Source organism: Manacus vitellinus, unplaced genomic scaffold, assembly GCF_001715985.3.
Source record: "Manacus vitellinus isolate BGI_N305 unplaced genomic scaffold, ASM171598v3 scaffold_31_pilon, whole genome shotgun sequence".
In the NCBI taxonomy this organism is placed as follows: Eukaryota; Metazoa; Chordata; class Aves; order Passeriformes; family Pipridae; genus Manacus; species Manacus vitellinus.
Window position 1 is genome coordinate 8,767,220 of NW_021940379.1, and position 17,415 is coordinate 8,784,634.

The following is a 17,415-nucleotide window of genomic DNA, read 5'->3' on the forward strand; positions in this document are numbered from 1 at the left end:
TGCCCCGTGTCCAGTCACTGTCCCGTGTCCAGTCACTGCCCCGTGTCCCGTCACTGCCCCGTGTCCCATCACTGTCCCCAGCCGCGGTGCCCCCGGCCAAGGAGCTCTTTGTGTGTGACCTGAGGCTCCTGGAAGGGACAGGAAGCCCCGCGACTGGGGCTGGAGACCGAGGGAATGGGGCATTCACCTGCTGGTCACCCCACAGCCGTGCTGGCCCCACCAAACGCCTCTCCTTTCCAGCCGCATCATTAAACCATAAGCAGCCACTCAGAAGCCCTCGAAAAAACTCCCCATTTCCCTGGGCCGTGGTGGAACAGCAGCTGCCAAAGCTTAACCCGACAGAGCACTCGGCAACAGCTCCACCTGCCCCGGGGTTTGCTTTGCCCGGCACGGTCTGAGCGTGAGGAACTCCGGGAGCACAACAGCATGCAAGATACCCAGTGTAGAATGGAGAAATAAGCTGTTTACACCAACAGGTGTCATTATTTTATTTCATTTTTGCTTCATTTCAAAAATAATTAAGGGACACTATAACCAGCAGTAGGCACATCAGTGGGGTTTGCAGTTTGAGTCTCTAAAGACCAGATCTCTCATGCCAACTGCTGTTACAGGCACAGCCAGAGTGAGCCACTGGTCTCAACAACTCTTGGCTTCAGGATGAATATCTCAAAAGCATTCAGGGCCCCAGTCTCACTTAGCTGAAGTCAGTATTAAAACTGCAAGAAGATTAAAAGGAATGCAAACAGGATAAAATAGGTGGGCTTCTAAACATTCCCTCCCTCCCTCAGAAGAAGAACATTGGAAAAGATGCATCAAGCAAGAAGAAATTTTCTTTCTCTTTTACTGATGGGGAAACCATGGCAGGAGAAGACTAAGTCACTTAGCCAAAGATTCTAAGGCAGAGAAAACTGTATTTCTGCATTGTCTTAGTCCAGTACCTTAACTGTTCACTGCCCACCTCTGTCCTCACCTGACCCAACACAACCAGAAGCATCGTGGGAAGTGTGGCTGAAATACTGTAGCATAGGAGGGATCAAGCTCTGTAGCCTTTAGGACCTTGTGAGCCATTCGAGTCAGTTCTGGTCACTGTAGTTTATGATTTCTTTAATCTACCAAACCAGAGCCACGTCCAGCTCAGCAAAGCAATCAACATCATGCTAAAGAGTTCAAAGCATTAAAAAACCCACAAGATTGGTTCTTTAGGAACACAGGCAAGTGTCTGATAGTTCAAGTCCTGCTTTGGACTGCAGTCAGGATCAGATGTCTGCTCTGGGTATCACAAACCACAGGGGCTTGGCACATCATCCCCCCAGAGGAGGAGGGTCTTCAGTCTTGGGATGTTAATCATTGTCGTAGGGGTTTCTTGAAGAAGACACCCAAGGGTCAACCTGCTGGTGCAGTTCTCGGGTGGTGCTCCGGGCTTCAGCGGTCATCCTCCGAAATTTCTGCAGGTAAACGATGATGAAGATAACCAAGATACCCTGGAGGAAAAGGAGGATGAAGAGACAGAGCTGAGAGAGGAGAGCCAGGCTGCAGTACCAGTACTGGCACGTGGAGTTGACCTCGTCCTCTGTCAGGTAGGCAATGACCCGGTGCTGCAGGTGCCTCGGGGAGCTGCACCTCACATCCCGGTACAGGGTGCGGTTCTGCTGCCACTGCAGCCAGGAGCGCAGGTACAGGATGTCACAGGTGCAGTCCCAAGGGTTGCCCTGCAGGTACACTACCTGCAGGCTCTTCAGGTTGTCAAAGAGCCCACTGGGAATAGAGGTGAGCCTGTTGTAACCGAGGTGGATAATTTCAGCTGAAGGACGGAAGGCAGCGGGCAGGTTTGCTACAGTGAGGTCTTTTGAGGTGCAGTCAATAATGGTGGTGGTACACTTGCATGGCACAGGGCAGGTGGGTATCACGAGCGGGAGGAAGCCAAGCAGGGACAAGAAGAGAATTCCCCTGTTCATCTTCACCTGCAAACACTTCCCTGGTGAGACTGAATGAGGTGAAGACCAGGCAAGTAGACACCACACACTCCAGGACTGACACCACAGCCCCAGGTCTTTTGTTGGTTTGTTCTGAGGATGAGTTCCTAAAGTTGGGTGAATTTGGTGTCCTTCACAGGAGGTGCAAGAGCTCTGAAAAGAACAAAGTTAAAAGAGATGTGCAAAATTCTGGTCTCTCTTTACAGAAGAGAGAATGTTCCTGGTCTTCCAACTCTGTATTTGAGGAGGGATATGAACACATAGCTACTGGGAGCCATCAAATACATTTTCACTAGTCCTCCAAAGTGTACAAGAGCTGCTTCTATTTTCTGCATTAGTGGAGGTGAATTACTAGAGTAGCCAATAAAATTTCCATCAAGGAATCAAAAACTAAAATATGAAACAGCTCATGCCTTATCATAGCTCTGAATTACACCTGTAAGCAAAGCTTTGTTCATGCAAACTGTAAGAGGAGATTCAGAAATAAATTTACTGTTACCACAAGCGAAAAATAGCCTTTCCAGCCTTGGAAAGAAGTGATAAACAGTCCTTGGCCACAGAAAGGGTACTGATCACTGAGGGTGGAGGTCAGTGGAGTTTTCCATGGTAGTTTTGCTCCAGCAGGTGAATAATCTCCTGGAGCTGTGACTGTGCTGCAAGACATGGGTCAACGAGCTGTCTTTACATTACAGCCTCGTGCCACTGTTGAGCACATGAGCTGCTATAATTCTCCAGGAGAACAACTACACATACCTGCAACAAGGCAGTGCTTCCCTGTGCTGTCAGCCAAAGAGGAAAAAAAGAACAGAAGGTAACTGTTGACTTACCAGAGAAGTACAATCTTTGCTTTCTCGCTGGCTTTACAGGACAAGAGGAAGGTGTTCAGGCAGCCCAGCCAGTGCAGAGTGTGCCCTGCAGAGCTGAGCTCCCGGATAATGCCCTCCCAGCTGGCTGGCAAGATAAGGGTCCGGCTCATCCCCGGGACCTCCCACACGAGGCCTCCCCCACGTCTGCTGCGTGTCAGGGAAGCTGATGCTCCCCTGAGCAAGTCTTCCACAGCACAGGAGCTGGCACTGCCACGAGAACACGTTTGCTGGGATGCTGATGGTACTGATAACTGTGATTCTGGGCCTGGCACAGACACTGCACAGTCTCATGGCACAGCAACTCAAAATGCACCTCAACCTGCAAGGTGGCGTTACTGGTTTGTACCACACTCCCTGAGCACTGTGGCCTTTGGTTTCCCATCTCATCAGGAAAGCTGCACTTGGCAGAGGGGTGAGAACTAGCACTTTTCCAGGTGCTGACCCTCAGGTTTCCCTTAAACAGGGGCACAAATCTACTCCTACTTAGTAGTGAAAGATCTGCTGATAGAAATGAGAAAGACTGACCACGTGCTTTATTCAGAAGCTGCATTACACAAATACTCGAACAGGTAAGTCCAAGGGTCAAAATACATTTAGGTAGAATCTTGTGTTCTCATGGCCATCACACCTTCACAGACAATTTTGTGCCACCAGCCTGACCAGGCATTCACTGTGCTCCTCAGGCTAAGGCCACCAGAATTATGTTGTGAAACTGTTGCCCCACCGAGCACAACTCTGTTACCTTGTCCTGTGCACATCACACAGAGCAGAAATGATGAATGCCCTGAATGTGGTCATGTTGAGGAGAACTGAGGGTGAAAACAATGGCAGGATTTGGCCCTAGGGAAAATTTTTGATGCTCTAAAGAAAACAATTAAGCTTTAAATTTCTATGAGGTTGGGGCAGATCATTCCACTATGGTGGGCAGGCAGAGAGGGAAAGAGATCTTAGGTAACAAACCAACCCAGTTTTTCCTGCAGGGCACGCTTTCCACTCGGGAGCAGCTCAGCTGCTGCAGGTTGGGTTTGCTCAGCAGACCTACCTCGTCTCGTGCCTTTGGTGCTCCGTTTATTCGCAGGCAGGCGTTCAGAGCTGAGCCAGAGCCAGGCCCGCTGTGCTCTGCAGGCAGCACAGACCTGGCAACTCCTCTGGCTACTTACAAACTGCAGTGCCTGGACTGGATCCTGCCCAGCTGCCCAGTGCTCAGTTAGACAACACTCCTAAGGGAAGCCTGAAGACAGAAGAACTTCAAGATCAGCTTGCTAGCTTCTGGCACAACCGGGCCAGAAATCCCATGCAGGAAGTCCTGCCTGGAGCCTGTTCTGACAGAATTAGATAAAAGGAGAAACAGGGTGAATTTTGCTCTCTCCTGCCAACAATGCATCACCAGTGCTGCTGAAGAGGGCTGAAAATCAAACAGAAAGAGGTTGGTTTTTTGAATGTATTTATTTCACTGATCAATTCAGGTAGTAAACATTAATAATAATAACAATAATCATTTAATAAAATGGATACGTTTTAAAAGGTTTCATTTTTCTTTGTTCACAATGACAAAATGTTCAAACAGAAATTTACAAAAAAATATAATTATAATAACCCAAGAGATGGACAGGAAACAAAGAGCCTAGGAATGGAGCAGGGGGTGAGGAAGGTGTGTGGCAGGAGCAAGCCAGCGTTACAGCACAGCGGAGTCTGTGAGGAGGAGCAGGGAATGCCATAGCAGAGCACGAGGAGGGGGATCCCTCCCTGGAGAGGAGCATGCAGGAGGCTGCAGGGACTGCACAGGACCAGCACAGCAGCAGCACACGAGGACATCACGCCCTGGCTCCATCCCCAGGCAGGCACAGGGCTGAGGGGGACCCAGAGCCCACTGCAGCCTGGGGCACCCTGAGAGTGGGACACCACCCCTGCAGCCCCCACACAGCAGGACAGAGCTGGGCAGAGGCACGGGAACGTGCCTGGGGAGCAGGGATCACATTGAGGCTGGGGAGGGTTGTGTGAGGGGAGGTGTTAAATTACTTTCCTATCCACACTTCTCGCTGCCAGAGCCAAACAGCCAAGCCACACGTGTTCAGGAGTCTCTTCTCTGCTTACTGGGTGACTTGATGCCACAGTACCCCTTTCATAAACAGATGCCACCTTCCAGGCACCTCCCTGGTGCCCCCCAAAATCAGTCTGTAATCCCTTTCCAAGCAGCCCTCAAACTCTGGCCCTCTGTAGGGAGCCTCCTACACGGAGATGTGATGTCAGTGGTACCGCTGCCCCTCTGCAGAAGCCATCCCTGGTGCCTCACTCCTGTGTGCTTTTTCCTAAATGCAACTTGAACCATCTTTGCCAGCTGGTAGCCAAAGACTTCAGCTCTCTGTAGAGGACAGACTTGTGACTATCAACTTGATGTAGGAGCCACGTGCACTGAGCTGATGGAGACTTCCTCACCCAGAGGGACAGGGGCAGATCCACCCTCAGCAACCCTGCCTGCCTGTGACCAGTGTACCTGTACTGTCACCAGCACACAGCACCTCTGTGCACAGCCCAGCATAAGAGCTGGCAGCTGCTCTATGTCCTTGCTAAAGGGAAAAAGTCTCCTTTATCTTCTAGGAATAAATCTGTTTGAAGGAGGAACATCTCCAGCTGGACAGGGCTCATTTGCAACAGAACATCCTCCTCACTAACGAGACTAGTGCAAGAAAAGAGGGGACAGGTACTTGAAGGTGTTCCCTGTTACACTAGCACAGAAAGCTGAGAACTCAGGAGACCTGCAGCTTTGACTAGAAGCAAACCAGCTCCAGAAAAGCTGGGAGGAAGGTTTCCAGCCACTCCACTGCTGAAGTAAGCACACTGCACAAAGAACAGTTTGTTTCCTCCTTAGGCACCTTGGTCCTGCACGTTATTGAAGCCAAGCTGAATCCTTCTGCTCTCCTAAGCTGGCACTGCCACTTTTGAGCCCAAAATAGGGGAGAATGAAAAAACCAACATTGTTAGACACTGCCCAGGTTGCACAGTTCTGCCAAAGGGCTTCCACCCTCACTCTGTCCTTCCACAGGGTGCCAGGGTCTGTCCCCTGCCCCTACAGCCCATGGCTAAGCAGAGGCTCTGTACAGTGAATAACTGGAACCAGCCAACCTACTCACCACCTCGACAAGCCCTGACCAGGACTCTAAAGCCCCATGGAGGAATCAGACAAATGCAGTGCCTAAGAACAGAATTTAGGGCCTGGCTATAGCTGGTCAACACTGCGCTTCCTACCCAGGGAGATCTACTGGGGAGATCCAGAGATGGAGGAGCAGATACAAAAGGGGAAAGGGGAGAGAGGAATCAGCCAAGGAGCAGAAGGGTCCAGCCCATGGGAGCACTCCCTGGAGTCAGAGAGAAGAGCCAAGTGTCTCTCCTCAGCAGCCCTGATTCCTGTGAGCGTGGCAGTGTTGCTGCTGAGCCCTGCCCTGTCAGGCACATCACACTCCAGGGCTCTGCTCTGGCTGGACTAGAGTTAAAAATACTGCAGGAAGCAAGAACAAGACAGGAGCTGCTGCTCAAAGAGTGCTCTTATCTCTGCCCAGCAGATCCACCAGCCTTCCCAGCATTAAGACAGGAAGAGCCTTGGACTAGGGAGGGGGAGAAGGGCTGAGTCCCAGGGGAAGGGCAGGGGAGTAAGTGCCAAGTCTGGTGGGCTGTGCTGAGCCCCAGGCAGTGACAATCCTACTCCTGCCACACTGATGGAACACCTGCCTGGACAGGCAGCCTGCAGATCTTAAGTACAAGCCTACAAAACCTTCCCCCAAGAGAAGCTCAGAGCAAGCAGTGTGCTCTGCAGAGCCTGGGGACAGGACACAGGTCTGCATTTGGGTTGGGTTTCAGCCCTAGAGTTTCTACTCCAAAGCAGTCCTGGCCAAGCACTCTGGCTGCCACGGTGCTTTCCAGAGCAGACACTGAAGACACACTGCAGCTGGATGACCAGAGCTAAACCAAGAGATACCCTCACCCAGCTACTGCAGGGCCCTGGGGTTCATCTACCAACACCTCCAGCCTGCCAAGGAAGGAAACCATGGCAGTGAAGGTGCTCACTCCCATCAAGTCCTTGCAGGGAATAAACAACTCATCCTCTCTGCCAGAAAGATATAACTGAGAGTCAGAGAAGCGTTTTCTTCTAACCAGCCTTGAGAGACTCAGTCCCTTGCTGCTCAGTGCAAATATCCTGGAGCTTCTTGACAGGAAGAACAAAACCAACCAACTAAACAAAAAAACCATAAAAACCTAGACAGGAAACCAGGCAACCATCAGTACTCCCGAGCAGGTCAGCGCACAGAGGAACCCCCAGCCCAGCATTCTGGGCCAGAGCTGCCCCCAGGCTGAGACACCTGAGCAGGTCACACTCACAGGAGGGTCCAGCTGCCTTTACAGTGCTGGCCCCAGACAAGGGCAACAGGGACAGGGGCACAGCACCTCACTTGGGAGTAAACATTTACGTGCATTGACACAGAGAGTCTTTAAGTTTGTACACCAGAGAAACCAGGACTTTAAATACCAGAGCATTCCTAAACAAGAAATTAGTACATGGGAAAGGAGGATCTTTTTCTTTTCTTTTTTTTAGGATGCCTTAGAGACTTACCAGGCTAGTTTCTTAAAAAAAAAAAAAAAGAAAGAAAAAAAAGAAACAAAAGAATATTAAGAAAGAAAGAAATACACTTCAGTAAACTGTTAAGTGAACAGCCTCCTCCACAATCCAGCTGGCCGAAAAGCCAACATTGCTGCTAATAAATTAGAGGGTGCGGGTGCAGCTCTTGCCCACGAGTCTCTATACAACAGGAAACCTTTTCTAAACGTTCACAGCTCTTGCCAGGTCTTGTGGTCACTGGGGGATTCCCTCTGCCCTCCGGGTACCTGCCTCTCACTGATCCTGCATCTGCTGCTGCATCTTCTGCAGCATCTCTTGCATCCGCCGTAACTGCACGAGACAGAGGAGAGAGTCAGAAAGGGACCTGCTGATCCTCGCTGGGGCAGCCCTTGGAGCTGGCAAGGGATCCCTCAGGGAGCATTAACTCCTGCTTGAGCACAGAGGCACCTGTACCTGGGGTGGAATGTGGCCACATCTCCCTGACAGGAAGCTGCAGCTTTCCCACCCTGCCCCCAGGAGCCCAGGACGGGGGGAGGCAGGAGGGGGAAGGCTCAGGACAGCCTCTATGGGGCAGCCCTGGAGAAACACCTGAGACTCCAGCTCCAGCACCAAGGAGGTACAGGCAGAAACGGGTCTCACCTCCTCATCCTTCATCTTGATCAGCTTTTCTGTCTCAGTGTCTGGTGTTGGCAGAGGCAGGATAGGAATGGGGCTCTCTATCCTGTTGTCCTGGGTCAGCTTGCTGGAGAGACGGAGAGAGGCAGAAACAGAGTCAGTCGTGGTTCAGGCTGGCTGGTTTTGGTGTCACCACATAGGGACTGTCACTGCCCGTGGCAGACCAGCCAGCAATGCACCAGCATTCACCCAGCCAGGTGGAAGAGCTGGGGGCAATCCAGCCCAAAGTTGTGGGATGCACTTGGATACAAAATGCAACCAGTCAATGACAGTTTTCAAAATACAAGTGTGTGGGTAGCTAACAGAAAATCCAAACCAGGCTTACACTGAGAGCAAACGCAGAAGAGGCTGATATTTCCAACCACCTTTTGTAATTGCATTGGCAAGCTGAGCAGAGATATTAAGAGACAATTTATCCAGCCTCTTTTGGCTCTTCTGTCCGTGTGCCTACACACACACGCAGCATCAACACAAACCATCAGCATCCCTCCTGCACCACATGCTCACCGTGAGCCTTTTTTTTCCAGGAAGATAAAACCAGAGGAACAGTTTGATTGCTGCAGGTCTAGTAACAAAGCCTGCCCTCCTATTCAGGAGGTGGGAGGCAAGAAACAACAGCGTTGCTGTGAGGGCTGGGGGTGCACACAAGTGCAGGCAGGGGACAGAGAAAGCAGGTGACTTTCTTCCAGAAGTCAGAGGAGCTCTCAGTAGGTGAGGAGGGGATGACAGCAGCCACTGACATCTGGGCTGAAATTGGAACTTCGAGATGTCACTTGCAGGTGTTCACCACTTGGAGTCACCGCTGCCTCACTACTGAGACAATTCCAGCCCTGGAGCTTGGGGTCTGCTCCCAAAAGGACTCTCTAGAAAGGGCCCTGCTCTGGTTTTATGAGACTTGTTCACTGGCATGGAACTAACCATGGCGTGAGAAATGGTACCAAACTGAAGCTCCTCCTGAGCTTAGCAATTGCTTCTGCATCGTGCTCTTCTTTTAATAGACACACAGCCCACCTAAACAGCAGCTGTGACACTGCTCACGCAGCTCTAGCATTTAACATAGTTATTTTGGGACTCCATGCACTCACTGCTGAAACAAACAGGCCTGTCTGCTATGCAAAAGGACTGGGATATGCTGCGTGTCCAGAGGATGTGCCAACCTGCACGTTGGCACAGCCCACACTGCTCCCTGCTGAGGCACAGCCACTGCTGCTCTGACACGGGGCAGCACAGACACCCAGCCAGGGCTGGGCCTCAACAGAGGAGCCAAGACCTGCTTGAATCTCAACTCTGTCACTAGTAGATCAGTCATGGAAGGGAGAAGGAAAAACAGAGGTCTCAAATGAGAAACCCATTTGTGTTCTCCCTTCTGTTTTCTGATCATTGTCATTAAAACCATGGAGAATCAAATGCAATGGGAAGACAATGCAGAGAAATCTTTGGAGACATGTTGTCTTACTAATTGCCTGGGCTTTGTTGTCTGAGAAACAGCAGCATCTCAAGGGTCATGCTGTCATCTGGACAGAACTGCAGATGGCAGAACACCTTCCTCTTCAGCAATGCACACAGCTATCAGCCACCAGACACGGTTTATCCCATTTTATCAGGCTGGATGTATTTCACCCACTGCCAGAAACAGGTCTCCAAAATAATCTTTAAGCCTGTTTCCCAATAGCTGCATGGGGAATCCTCAGACAGTAAAATGGGTTCTCAGCAGCATTCCCACCACGGGTTCAAGGCTGTGGGAAACACGCTCAGATTTGCTACTTTAGTTCCCAGTGCCAGCGCCCAGGCTGCAGCCCAGCGTGTCCCCAGCAGACCCACAGCAACGAGCTGTTGTGAGACATCCCTCCCAGCACAGGGGGGACCCACCTGGTCATCTGCTGGATGCACTGAGCTCGATAGTTCTCGTAGTGGACGTCGCAGGTGACGTCCTTCAGGTCGTGCATGTGTGTCCGGATCAGCATGTTCCGCAGCTTCACGAAGTCGCAGTGAGCCTGGTTCTCCACTGCACAACCAACCAGGGGAGAGTGTTTCACACCTCACCAGCTTATGCCAGGAAGCCCTGGTACCCAGGCTGGACTAAATCCCCACCCCAGGGCTCCTTCCTCATCCTCCCTCACCCTCACACCCTCCACTGCCCAGCACAGCCTCTGTGATGCTCTGCAGTTCCCAGTGCTGAGGCCAGGCTGCTGAAGTCACTGTGCTCCCAGGACTTTTTCTGGGTAACAGGATTAATTAAGCATGAGAGAGGATCCCAGGTACATGGGATGTCGCTGTTATGACCAGAGTGAGCGCAGCTGGTGCTGGAGGCAACTGCTTGTCTCATCAGAATTCAGGACTTATCAAAAGGCCCCTGTAGACAAAATCAGCCCCTGAGGGGCAAAGCCAAGAGCAGGACGGAGAGCTGAAAGAGCTGCTGCTGCCATGGGGAGCCTGGCTCCAGACAGCACTGTGGGCAGCGCTGTGCTGCCATGTGATCTCCTTCACCTCTCTGCAGGGCTGGGGGAAGCCAGCTGTGCCAGGCACGGGCAGTCACAGAGCTGATCCTACTGTCAAATGCCAGCATCCCAACAGGCCCAGTGCCCTCTGGAGCCAGCAAGGGACCAGAGCCAGCAGCTGGGCAGCCAGCACCACCAGCCACGAGTGCACACACAAGCTTTTGGGATCTAAAGCTTCAAGGCCTAAAAGCAACAAACCAGCATGGGGGAGTCAGCAACAGCAGCAAAAGCCATTCCAGGGCTTTTTGAAATTTCTCCCTTTAGAAAGGAAGAAAGGGAGTTGCCTCCAGCCCAGCAACTCCAGCCCTTACAGGAGAGGCAGCAGAGGAAGGAGTGCAGGAGGGTTTAGCACTGTTTGGCTGAAGGCAACAGCTTCTCCCTGGAAACTAAATGGGCAATACCTCCCCCCTTAATAAGAAGCCAAATCCTAGTGCATTATAAAGTCCAGGCATTCTTCCATTCACTCTGGAGCCTCTCTTCTTCAGTCTGTCCTGGCAGGGTTATTACTTCACTCCCAGTAACAGACCTCCTGAGCCAGTCCCAGTGCCTCTGTCTCATGTCCCCTGCCCCGTGCCAAAGGTGGCACAGACAGTGCAGCTCTCCCCTGCCATCCCTGTTGTAAGTGCCCCCCTCCTCACAGTGCCAGCCCCCAGGCTGCAGGCTCACCTTCCACAATGCCCCAGGGGTAGAGCCGTCCCCGGACTCGCTGGCCCTTGGCCTCCACCACGGTGTTGCTGCCGATGACGGCGAAGGGAGCGCTCTCCTGGAACAGAGGCACCGCTGAGCCCTCCCCCGACTGCCCACGGACCCTCCTCCAGGGGCGGGCCCAGGCACCTCGGAGCAGGAGGAGGAAGGTAGGAAAGGACACCCACACGTGCCACCGAGCAGGACACCACCACTCAGCTGGCAGAGAAAATCCCAAGGCACTGGGATCTACAGGCAGCCTGACTCCCAGCTGGACTCAGCTCTCCTGGGGGAAGCTGTGTCTCTGCAGGTGCCTGCATCCCTTCTCTAAGGGAAGCTCTACAAGGAAGCCAGAGCAAAGAGACTGGGACACCAAGTAAGAGGGATAATGTGGGACAAGAGCTTGTCCAGGCAGGAAGGTACAGGCTGTGCTCCTCTCTGCTCAGAAGAGAGTCAGAGCCCATTGCTGCCCTCTGACAGGAGAAACAAGGCCATATTCCCTGCACTCACAGAGCTGGCTCGGCCTGGGAGGGGGTCAGGACTGGGCTGCTGGGGCCTCCAGACATGTCTGTAGGATCATGTGTTCCCCCATGCAACTTATGTGTCACAGTGGTGTCTGTTCACTAGCAAACCCGTCCTCACTGATGGCATCACTCATAGGTGCTTAGAAACAGGTGCTTAGAAATGCTGCACAACCCAGCCTTTATCTTAAATACACAGGCTGGGGTAGATGGAGGAAAGGCTGACTGACACTGCCTGGAGGGACAGCAGAAGTGCCATGTCTTCATGCCACACTGGACTTCATGGCACCAGCAAGGACATCAGCACCTTCTCCAGGCCACCCCCCACATGAGCCAAGGCTGTTCCCTGGGTATCCGTGGCACTGGCCTTTGGCACACACAGGGCAGCTCTGGCTCCTTCTGGAGCAACCCACATATCCATGGAGCCTGACTTCCCAGTCCTCTGCTGAGCAGGTTCCTTACCTTCAGCTCTCTGTCTTGCTGCTTGAACTCTTCATCTTCATCGGAGTCACACTCAGGAAACTGGTACACTTTAATGCCAAATTTGTCAATCTCCTCCCGGATCTGTGTCCAGGCAAGACAAAACCAAAAGGATTTAGAAGTGAACAATACAGAAATACTGGGTTTATTCTGTTTGTGCTACCATGGGTTTGCTATAGCCTATGGATGGCAAAAGGATTTGATGTTTCTTCTCGAGTTGGCCTCTCTGCTGACACCACCTCCCTTCTCACAGCACAGTACTGCTGCAGCTACATGTGCAGGTACTGTCTGTGCATATATGTACCTATACACACAAACAAGCTATACACAGATATCCATCTCCCCTCCCTCCTCAGCCCATTGGATACACCCTATAGGGAAAGAGCATCTCACCCTCTCCTTTAGCTTCCGGATCTCGGAGGGGATCAGGCAGTCGGCTTTGGCAATCAGGGGCACAATGTTGACCTTCTCGTGCAGAGCCTTCATGAACTCAACATCCACAGGCCTCAGCCTGCAGCAGGGATGAGGAGAGACACAGTTAGGAAGGACACACTGGGCAGCTCCCCTTGCAGCCTCTCTCACCCCCCAGCACAAAGGACAGCAGTGACACAAGGGCTGCAGCAGCACTGGGACAGCCTCAGCCAGGGCTGTACCTTCAGGAAAGCTGTCTCCAGTTTTAGCTGCTGAACATCTCACAGAGACACAGGCTGGGTATTGGCTCCCTTGAAGGCCAAACACTGCCCAGGCCACAGCCTGGGGTCTCACTCCAGCTGTCCTGTGCCACAGGCAGCCGGCACGGCCCCTCCGGCTGCTGCGGGCGAGGCTGACACGTGAGCCAGCACGGGGCAGGGACCCAGGGCAGCTTAAAATTCCCTTTCCTATGCATCACTCAGGCTCAGCCAGATAGGAACACATAGGTCTGTGTGGTATTATTTCTTCTGATTTCCAGAACAGGCTGTAAGGCCTGAGGGAGATCTGCTCTGCCTGATCACAGGCAGCCTGTCATGCCAGCGAGGGGGAGTGGTGTGATGCTCGGCCGAGGGAGAGCATCCAGACAGCTCTTCTCCTGTGCCAACAGCCCTGCCAGTGGACAAGCTGCTGTAGGGCAATCCTGGGGCACAGGGGTCTTCCCTCTGGACTGAGTCACCCTCCAGGCCTGGAGTGTGGGCTCTCACCCGTGCCCGAAGGGAGAGATGAAGTAGAGGCAGCAGTGCACGCGGTTGTCCTGGATGTTCTTCCGGTTCAGGCCACTCTCATCACGGAAATACTGCTCAAACTGCTGGTCAATGTAGTCAGTGATGGGCTTCCAGCTGGGAAGGGCAATTCAATCCAAACAAAACCATGAGTTCAACAGAGCAGTGTCTCCTAGAGACTCTGAAGCCAAGGACTAGAAGGAAGGCAGCAGTGCCCTGCTCACCACTCAGTGTTGTTAACAGCATCTCCAAAGCCTGGTGTGTCCACTATGGTCAGCTTCAGTTTTACACCCTTCTCCTCAATGTCCACCGTGTGCTTGACGATTTCCACTGTTTGATTGATTCTCTCTTTGAACAGGAACACGTGAGTTAAAGCCAGGCAGCAACACTGGGGATCCCCTCTCACACCCAGAACAAGCCCACTCCCTCCTTATCACTGAGCACAGGGACTAACATGGGTCTCAAAAAACCCCAGTCATCCTCTAAGGAGCCTCAAGGGAGTGGTACTGTGGGAGGCCAGCAGCAGGCAGGCAGACCTCTAAGTGCCTGCAGCCCAGCTGTTCTGAACATCTGGTCCAGTCACTGGGGAATGGGAATCCCCACCACTCTCCAGCACCCAAGAACTAAAGATAAATCTCAACATCTCAACCCAAAGGGTTAGTGCTGCTTTGCAGCCTCATCTTCCCTTCATAGGATAGAAGAGGCCTACAGCCAAACCCTTTCTGCTGGAATAGCAGTGCCTCTGCAGACACAAAGGAGAGCGGAGCCACAAACAAGAGGGCTGGGATCCAGACAAGCCTGTAGCTGCTTCTGAAGCAAGGAACTAAAGTACTAGTCCTTAAGACAGTCCCACTCACCCCTCTCTGTCCCCAGCTTACCCTCTGCATTGAGGAGCTTTCTGTCTTTGTAGAGGTCTGTCAGGAACAGGCTATTCACCAGCGTGGATTTGCCCAGACCCGACTCTCCTAATTGACAGAGCGCAAAGAGGAGGAGGAAAAAGCAAGCAACATGACCCTCTAATTGACTTACAAATGAAACTCTGAATGAGGCTTTGAATCCCAAGCCAGAGGAAGTGAGAGAGACGAGCTGTCAGGAGCTATTTATTGGCATTACATTTTTCCAGCAGTGGGAGGACTTTTGCTGCAAGATGTCTCAATCCTTGTACAAATGTGATCTCCCAGCTCCCCCACCCTCCCTCTCTTTCCTTTCCCTTGGTCCCTGTCTGGCCCTGCCTTCCCCACCCAGAGCAGTCCCTGTTGGCAGAGAAGCTTGCTTGATTGGGTTGTGAGGGGTCAGAAGGGGCCTGTTCCTCCTAGGGGAACTGCCACAGCCTGGGGAGGAAAGCAAGGCCTGAGACAAGGACCAGAACAGAGTGAGGAGAGGACTCAGGCACTATGGGAGCACCTAAGGGGAGTGAGGAGAGCTGGTTCCCTCCACGTACCCAGCCCCCTCTGCCCATGGGCAGCCTCACCTGCAACCATCAGGGTGAAGTCGAAACCCTTCTTCACGGATTTCCGGTGGACCTGGTTGGGCAGAGTGGCAAAGCCCACGTACTGCTTCTCATGGTCCTGCGGGGCAGAGGGCATGGCAGCAGGTCAGGGTGTGCCACCCCTTCTGCTCGAGCCTCACACAGCCACGGGGAGGGGGACTGGGGCAGAGCCAGGGGCCGGAGGAGAGGCCAGTCCCTGCCCTGGCTGCAGTGTGGGCACACACCTCCTCTGGGCTCAGGGACTCTGCCCTTCCCACAGGGGGACAGGGGGACACCCCTCCCGGCCACAGCCCTGCTCAGCTGCTCTCGTGGCAGCTTCCCAGCACAAAGAGCACAAGGGAAAAGCACATCCCACCATTCCCAGGAGAGAGCACATCTGGGGCTGCTGCTGACACACAACCTTCCTCTCCTTGCTTCTCCTGCACAGTCGAGGGCACCCTTCACAGCAGGGTCACCAAATGCCACCTCTCCCCAGGTCCTTTCTACATCCCTCCCTCCAGAGGCACATGAGGTACGTGATGGAGAGCTCTGTAATTAGCTCCCTGGGGCTTGTGCTGTTCTGAGCTGTGTCTAAAGGAGGCTGTAGTGGCTCAGCTTCTGCTTGACCTGAGAGGGGATTATTTCTTGCTGTGTCACAGCCACTCCTGGCTGAGTAAGAGGAAATCCTGAATAATCTCTTGGGTTATTTCTGAAGAGACTGAAGTTCAAGGAGCATGGGAAGCGGGAAGATGTGGAAATATTGATAACACAGCTGAGATGCTTTTGGTGAGGGTATTCACTTGGTACTATAGGAGTGTTACCTACTGCCCAACCATCCCCAGACGCTGTCACTGAGCGCTCTCTCACAGCACAAATCCAAAGCCACCCCACAAGCCTGGCACATGCTCTGTACAAGCACACTAAGCCATTCACAAATGCTAGAGACACGACAGACTTTTCAACATTACTGAAAATAATCATAGCCCTGGGATTCACACCACAGAAAAATCCACGGAGCCAGGAGTTCCTCAAACCAGCCCCAGCTCCCACTCGGCCACAGATGCCTCCAATGGGACTGTCCTCACCTGTCCTCCAAGCACAGCAGGGAAGACCTCTGTTCCTAAGCTTAACTATCTCTATTCCTGGGCCACACACTGAAAAAAAACCACAAAGTACAGTCCAGTGTGCTGGGCTCAGGGCAGTGCTGACTTGCCTTTATTTCCACACTGTAAGTGGGCAGTGCCACTCCTGAGCAGGTTTGGTTTGGGTCTGACACTCGGTCATTCTACCCTGACAAGCAGTGACTGTGGGCTCTGGTCTCCCTCCCCTCCCTCCCTTGCTGACATAGCTGAAGCAATGCTGTTTCACCAGCACACAGTGCAGAAGGCAGGAAGAGACAGAGAAAATGAAGTTAGAGAGAACAGGGGAGAATTACAGAATGCCCCAAGTGCTCTGGCAGCTGGAATGGCTGAGCTGAAGGGCAGGGACATCCCAAAGCAGCAGTGCAGGGAGCAGCAGTGAGACCCCGGGGTGAGGAGGGTGCTGAGCTGCAGGTAGCAAAGCAACACCTGCCTGGAGGACACTGTGAACTGCCACCCAAAAGGCTCAGCAAAGGGCAAGCACAAGGTGTGCAAAGCAGAGCGAGAAACATGACAATGGCAAGGTCCCAAAAACAAGAAAGAAGAGGCTGCTTCCCTGGTGCCAGGGCTGTGTCCCAGCTGCTTTGCTTCCCAGTGAACACATCCATGAACATGACCAAAGGGGACATGAACAGCCCCCACCTCACACTGGAAGGTCCAGTGTTTCCCAGCAAGCACCACAGATATACAACATACTTCCCTTTGTGCTTCTCCTGCCCTGACCTTTACCAGACTTTGGAAAGACGATGATCACCTGCTCTCTCTAGTGACCCAACACGTGAAATAGTACTAGTCCTGTGCTAATAAAACCAGAGCCGAGGTGCAGGGTGTGTTTCTCCTCTTTTCTTTGGGTTTTAACCTGGATGACTAAGGGCTGGCAATGGAGACTCTGGGGCAACTCCATTTACTTCTGCCAGGTGTAACTGGCTGAACCTGATCTCTCATTTCTGTTCAGCCCAACCAAGACAACATGGATTTACCATTCCTCTGGGTGCCTCCCCACAGCTCGGAGGAATCACCACATTCCATATGAGCAAATCCCAGCTGGTAGAGGACACTGCCCTTGGCCCTTGACTCACGCAGTCGTTCCCCTCACAGAAAGGAAGGTCAGTGCTGAGCCCAACACCAAGAGAAGAGCTTCCCTCACTGTGGGAGGCAGCCAGAGCTGCAAGGGGAAAAGCCCTGTCCTCAGCCAAGTCTCCCTCTGAGCAGCCATGGGTGCACTGCAGAGCCCTGCTGGGGCTGATGGCCAGCATGTCTGCCAAGGGCAAAGGCAAGAGATCCAGGGGGAACTTGAGGAGGGATC

The 17,415-nt window shown here is 52.7% G+C and overlaps 2 protein-coding genes across 4 annotated transcripts in view; both read right to left on the reverse strand.

Moving 5' to 3' along the window:
* Nucleotides 1-473: 473 nt before the first annotated feature.
* On the reverse strand, nt 474-4,144 carry GP1BB (glycoprotein Ib platelet subunit beta). The gene has a single exon (XM_018076352.2). The coding sequence runs from the start codon at nt 1,953-1,955 to the stop codon at nt 1,341-1,343; it is 615 nt and encodes a 204-aa protein (XP_017931841.1). The 5' UTR covers nt 1,956-4,144; the 3' UTR covers nt 474-1,340.
* A 122-nt stretch (nt 4,145-4,266) lies between these two features.
* SEPTIN5 (septin 5) overlaps nt 4,267-17,415 on the reverse strand; it is a 39,091-nt gene continuing 25,942 nt past the window's right edge. For all 3 annotated transcript variants that reach the window (XM_029961090.1, XM_018076350.2, XM_018076351.2), the window contains exons 2-11: nt 14,974-15,070; nt 14,381-14,467; nt 13,727-13,850; nt 13,485-13,619; nt 12,703-12,820; nt 12,292-12,393; nt 11,291-11,387; nt 9,996-10,131; nt 8,091-8,193; nt 4,267-7,781 (exon numbers count right to left, since the gene is read on the reverse strand). In XM_029961090.1, coding sequence (XP_029816950.1) covers nt 7,725-7,781; nt 8,091-8,193; nt 9,996-10,131; nt 11,291-11,387; nt 12,292-12,393; nt 12,703-12,820; nt 13,485-13,619; nt 13,727-13,850; nt 14,381-14,467; nt 14,974-15,070 — 1,056 coding nt within the window. In that variant the 3' untranslated portion in view covers nt 4,267-7,724. The remainder of the gene's footprint in view (nt 7,782-8,090; nt 8,194-9,995; nt 10,132-11,290; nt 11,388-12,291; nt 12,394-12,702; nt 12,821-13,484; nt 13,620-13,726; nt 13,851-14,380; nt 14,468-14,973; nt 15,071-17,415) is intronic.

Coding starts and splice junctions, on each gene's coding strand:
- GP1BB (XM_018076352.2), bottom strand. CDS start 1,955: ATGAACAGGGGAATTCTCTTCTTGTCCCTGCTTGGCTTCCTCCCGCTC.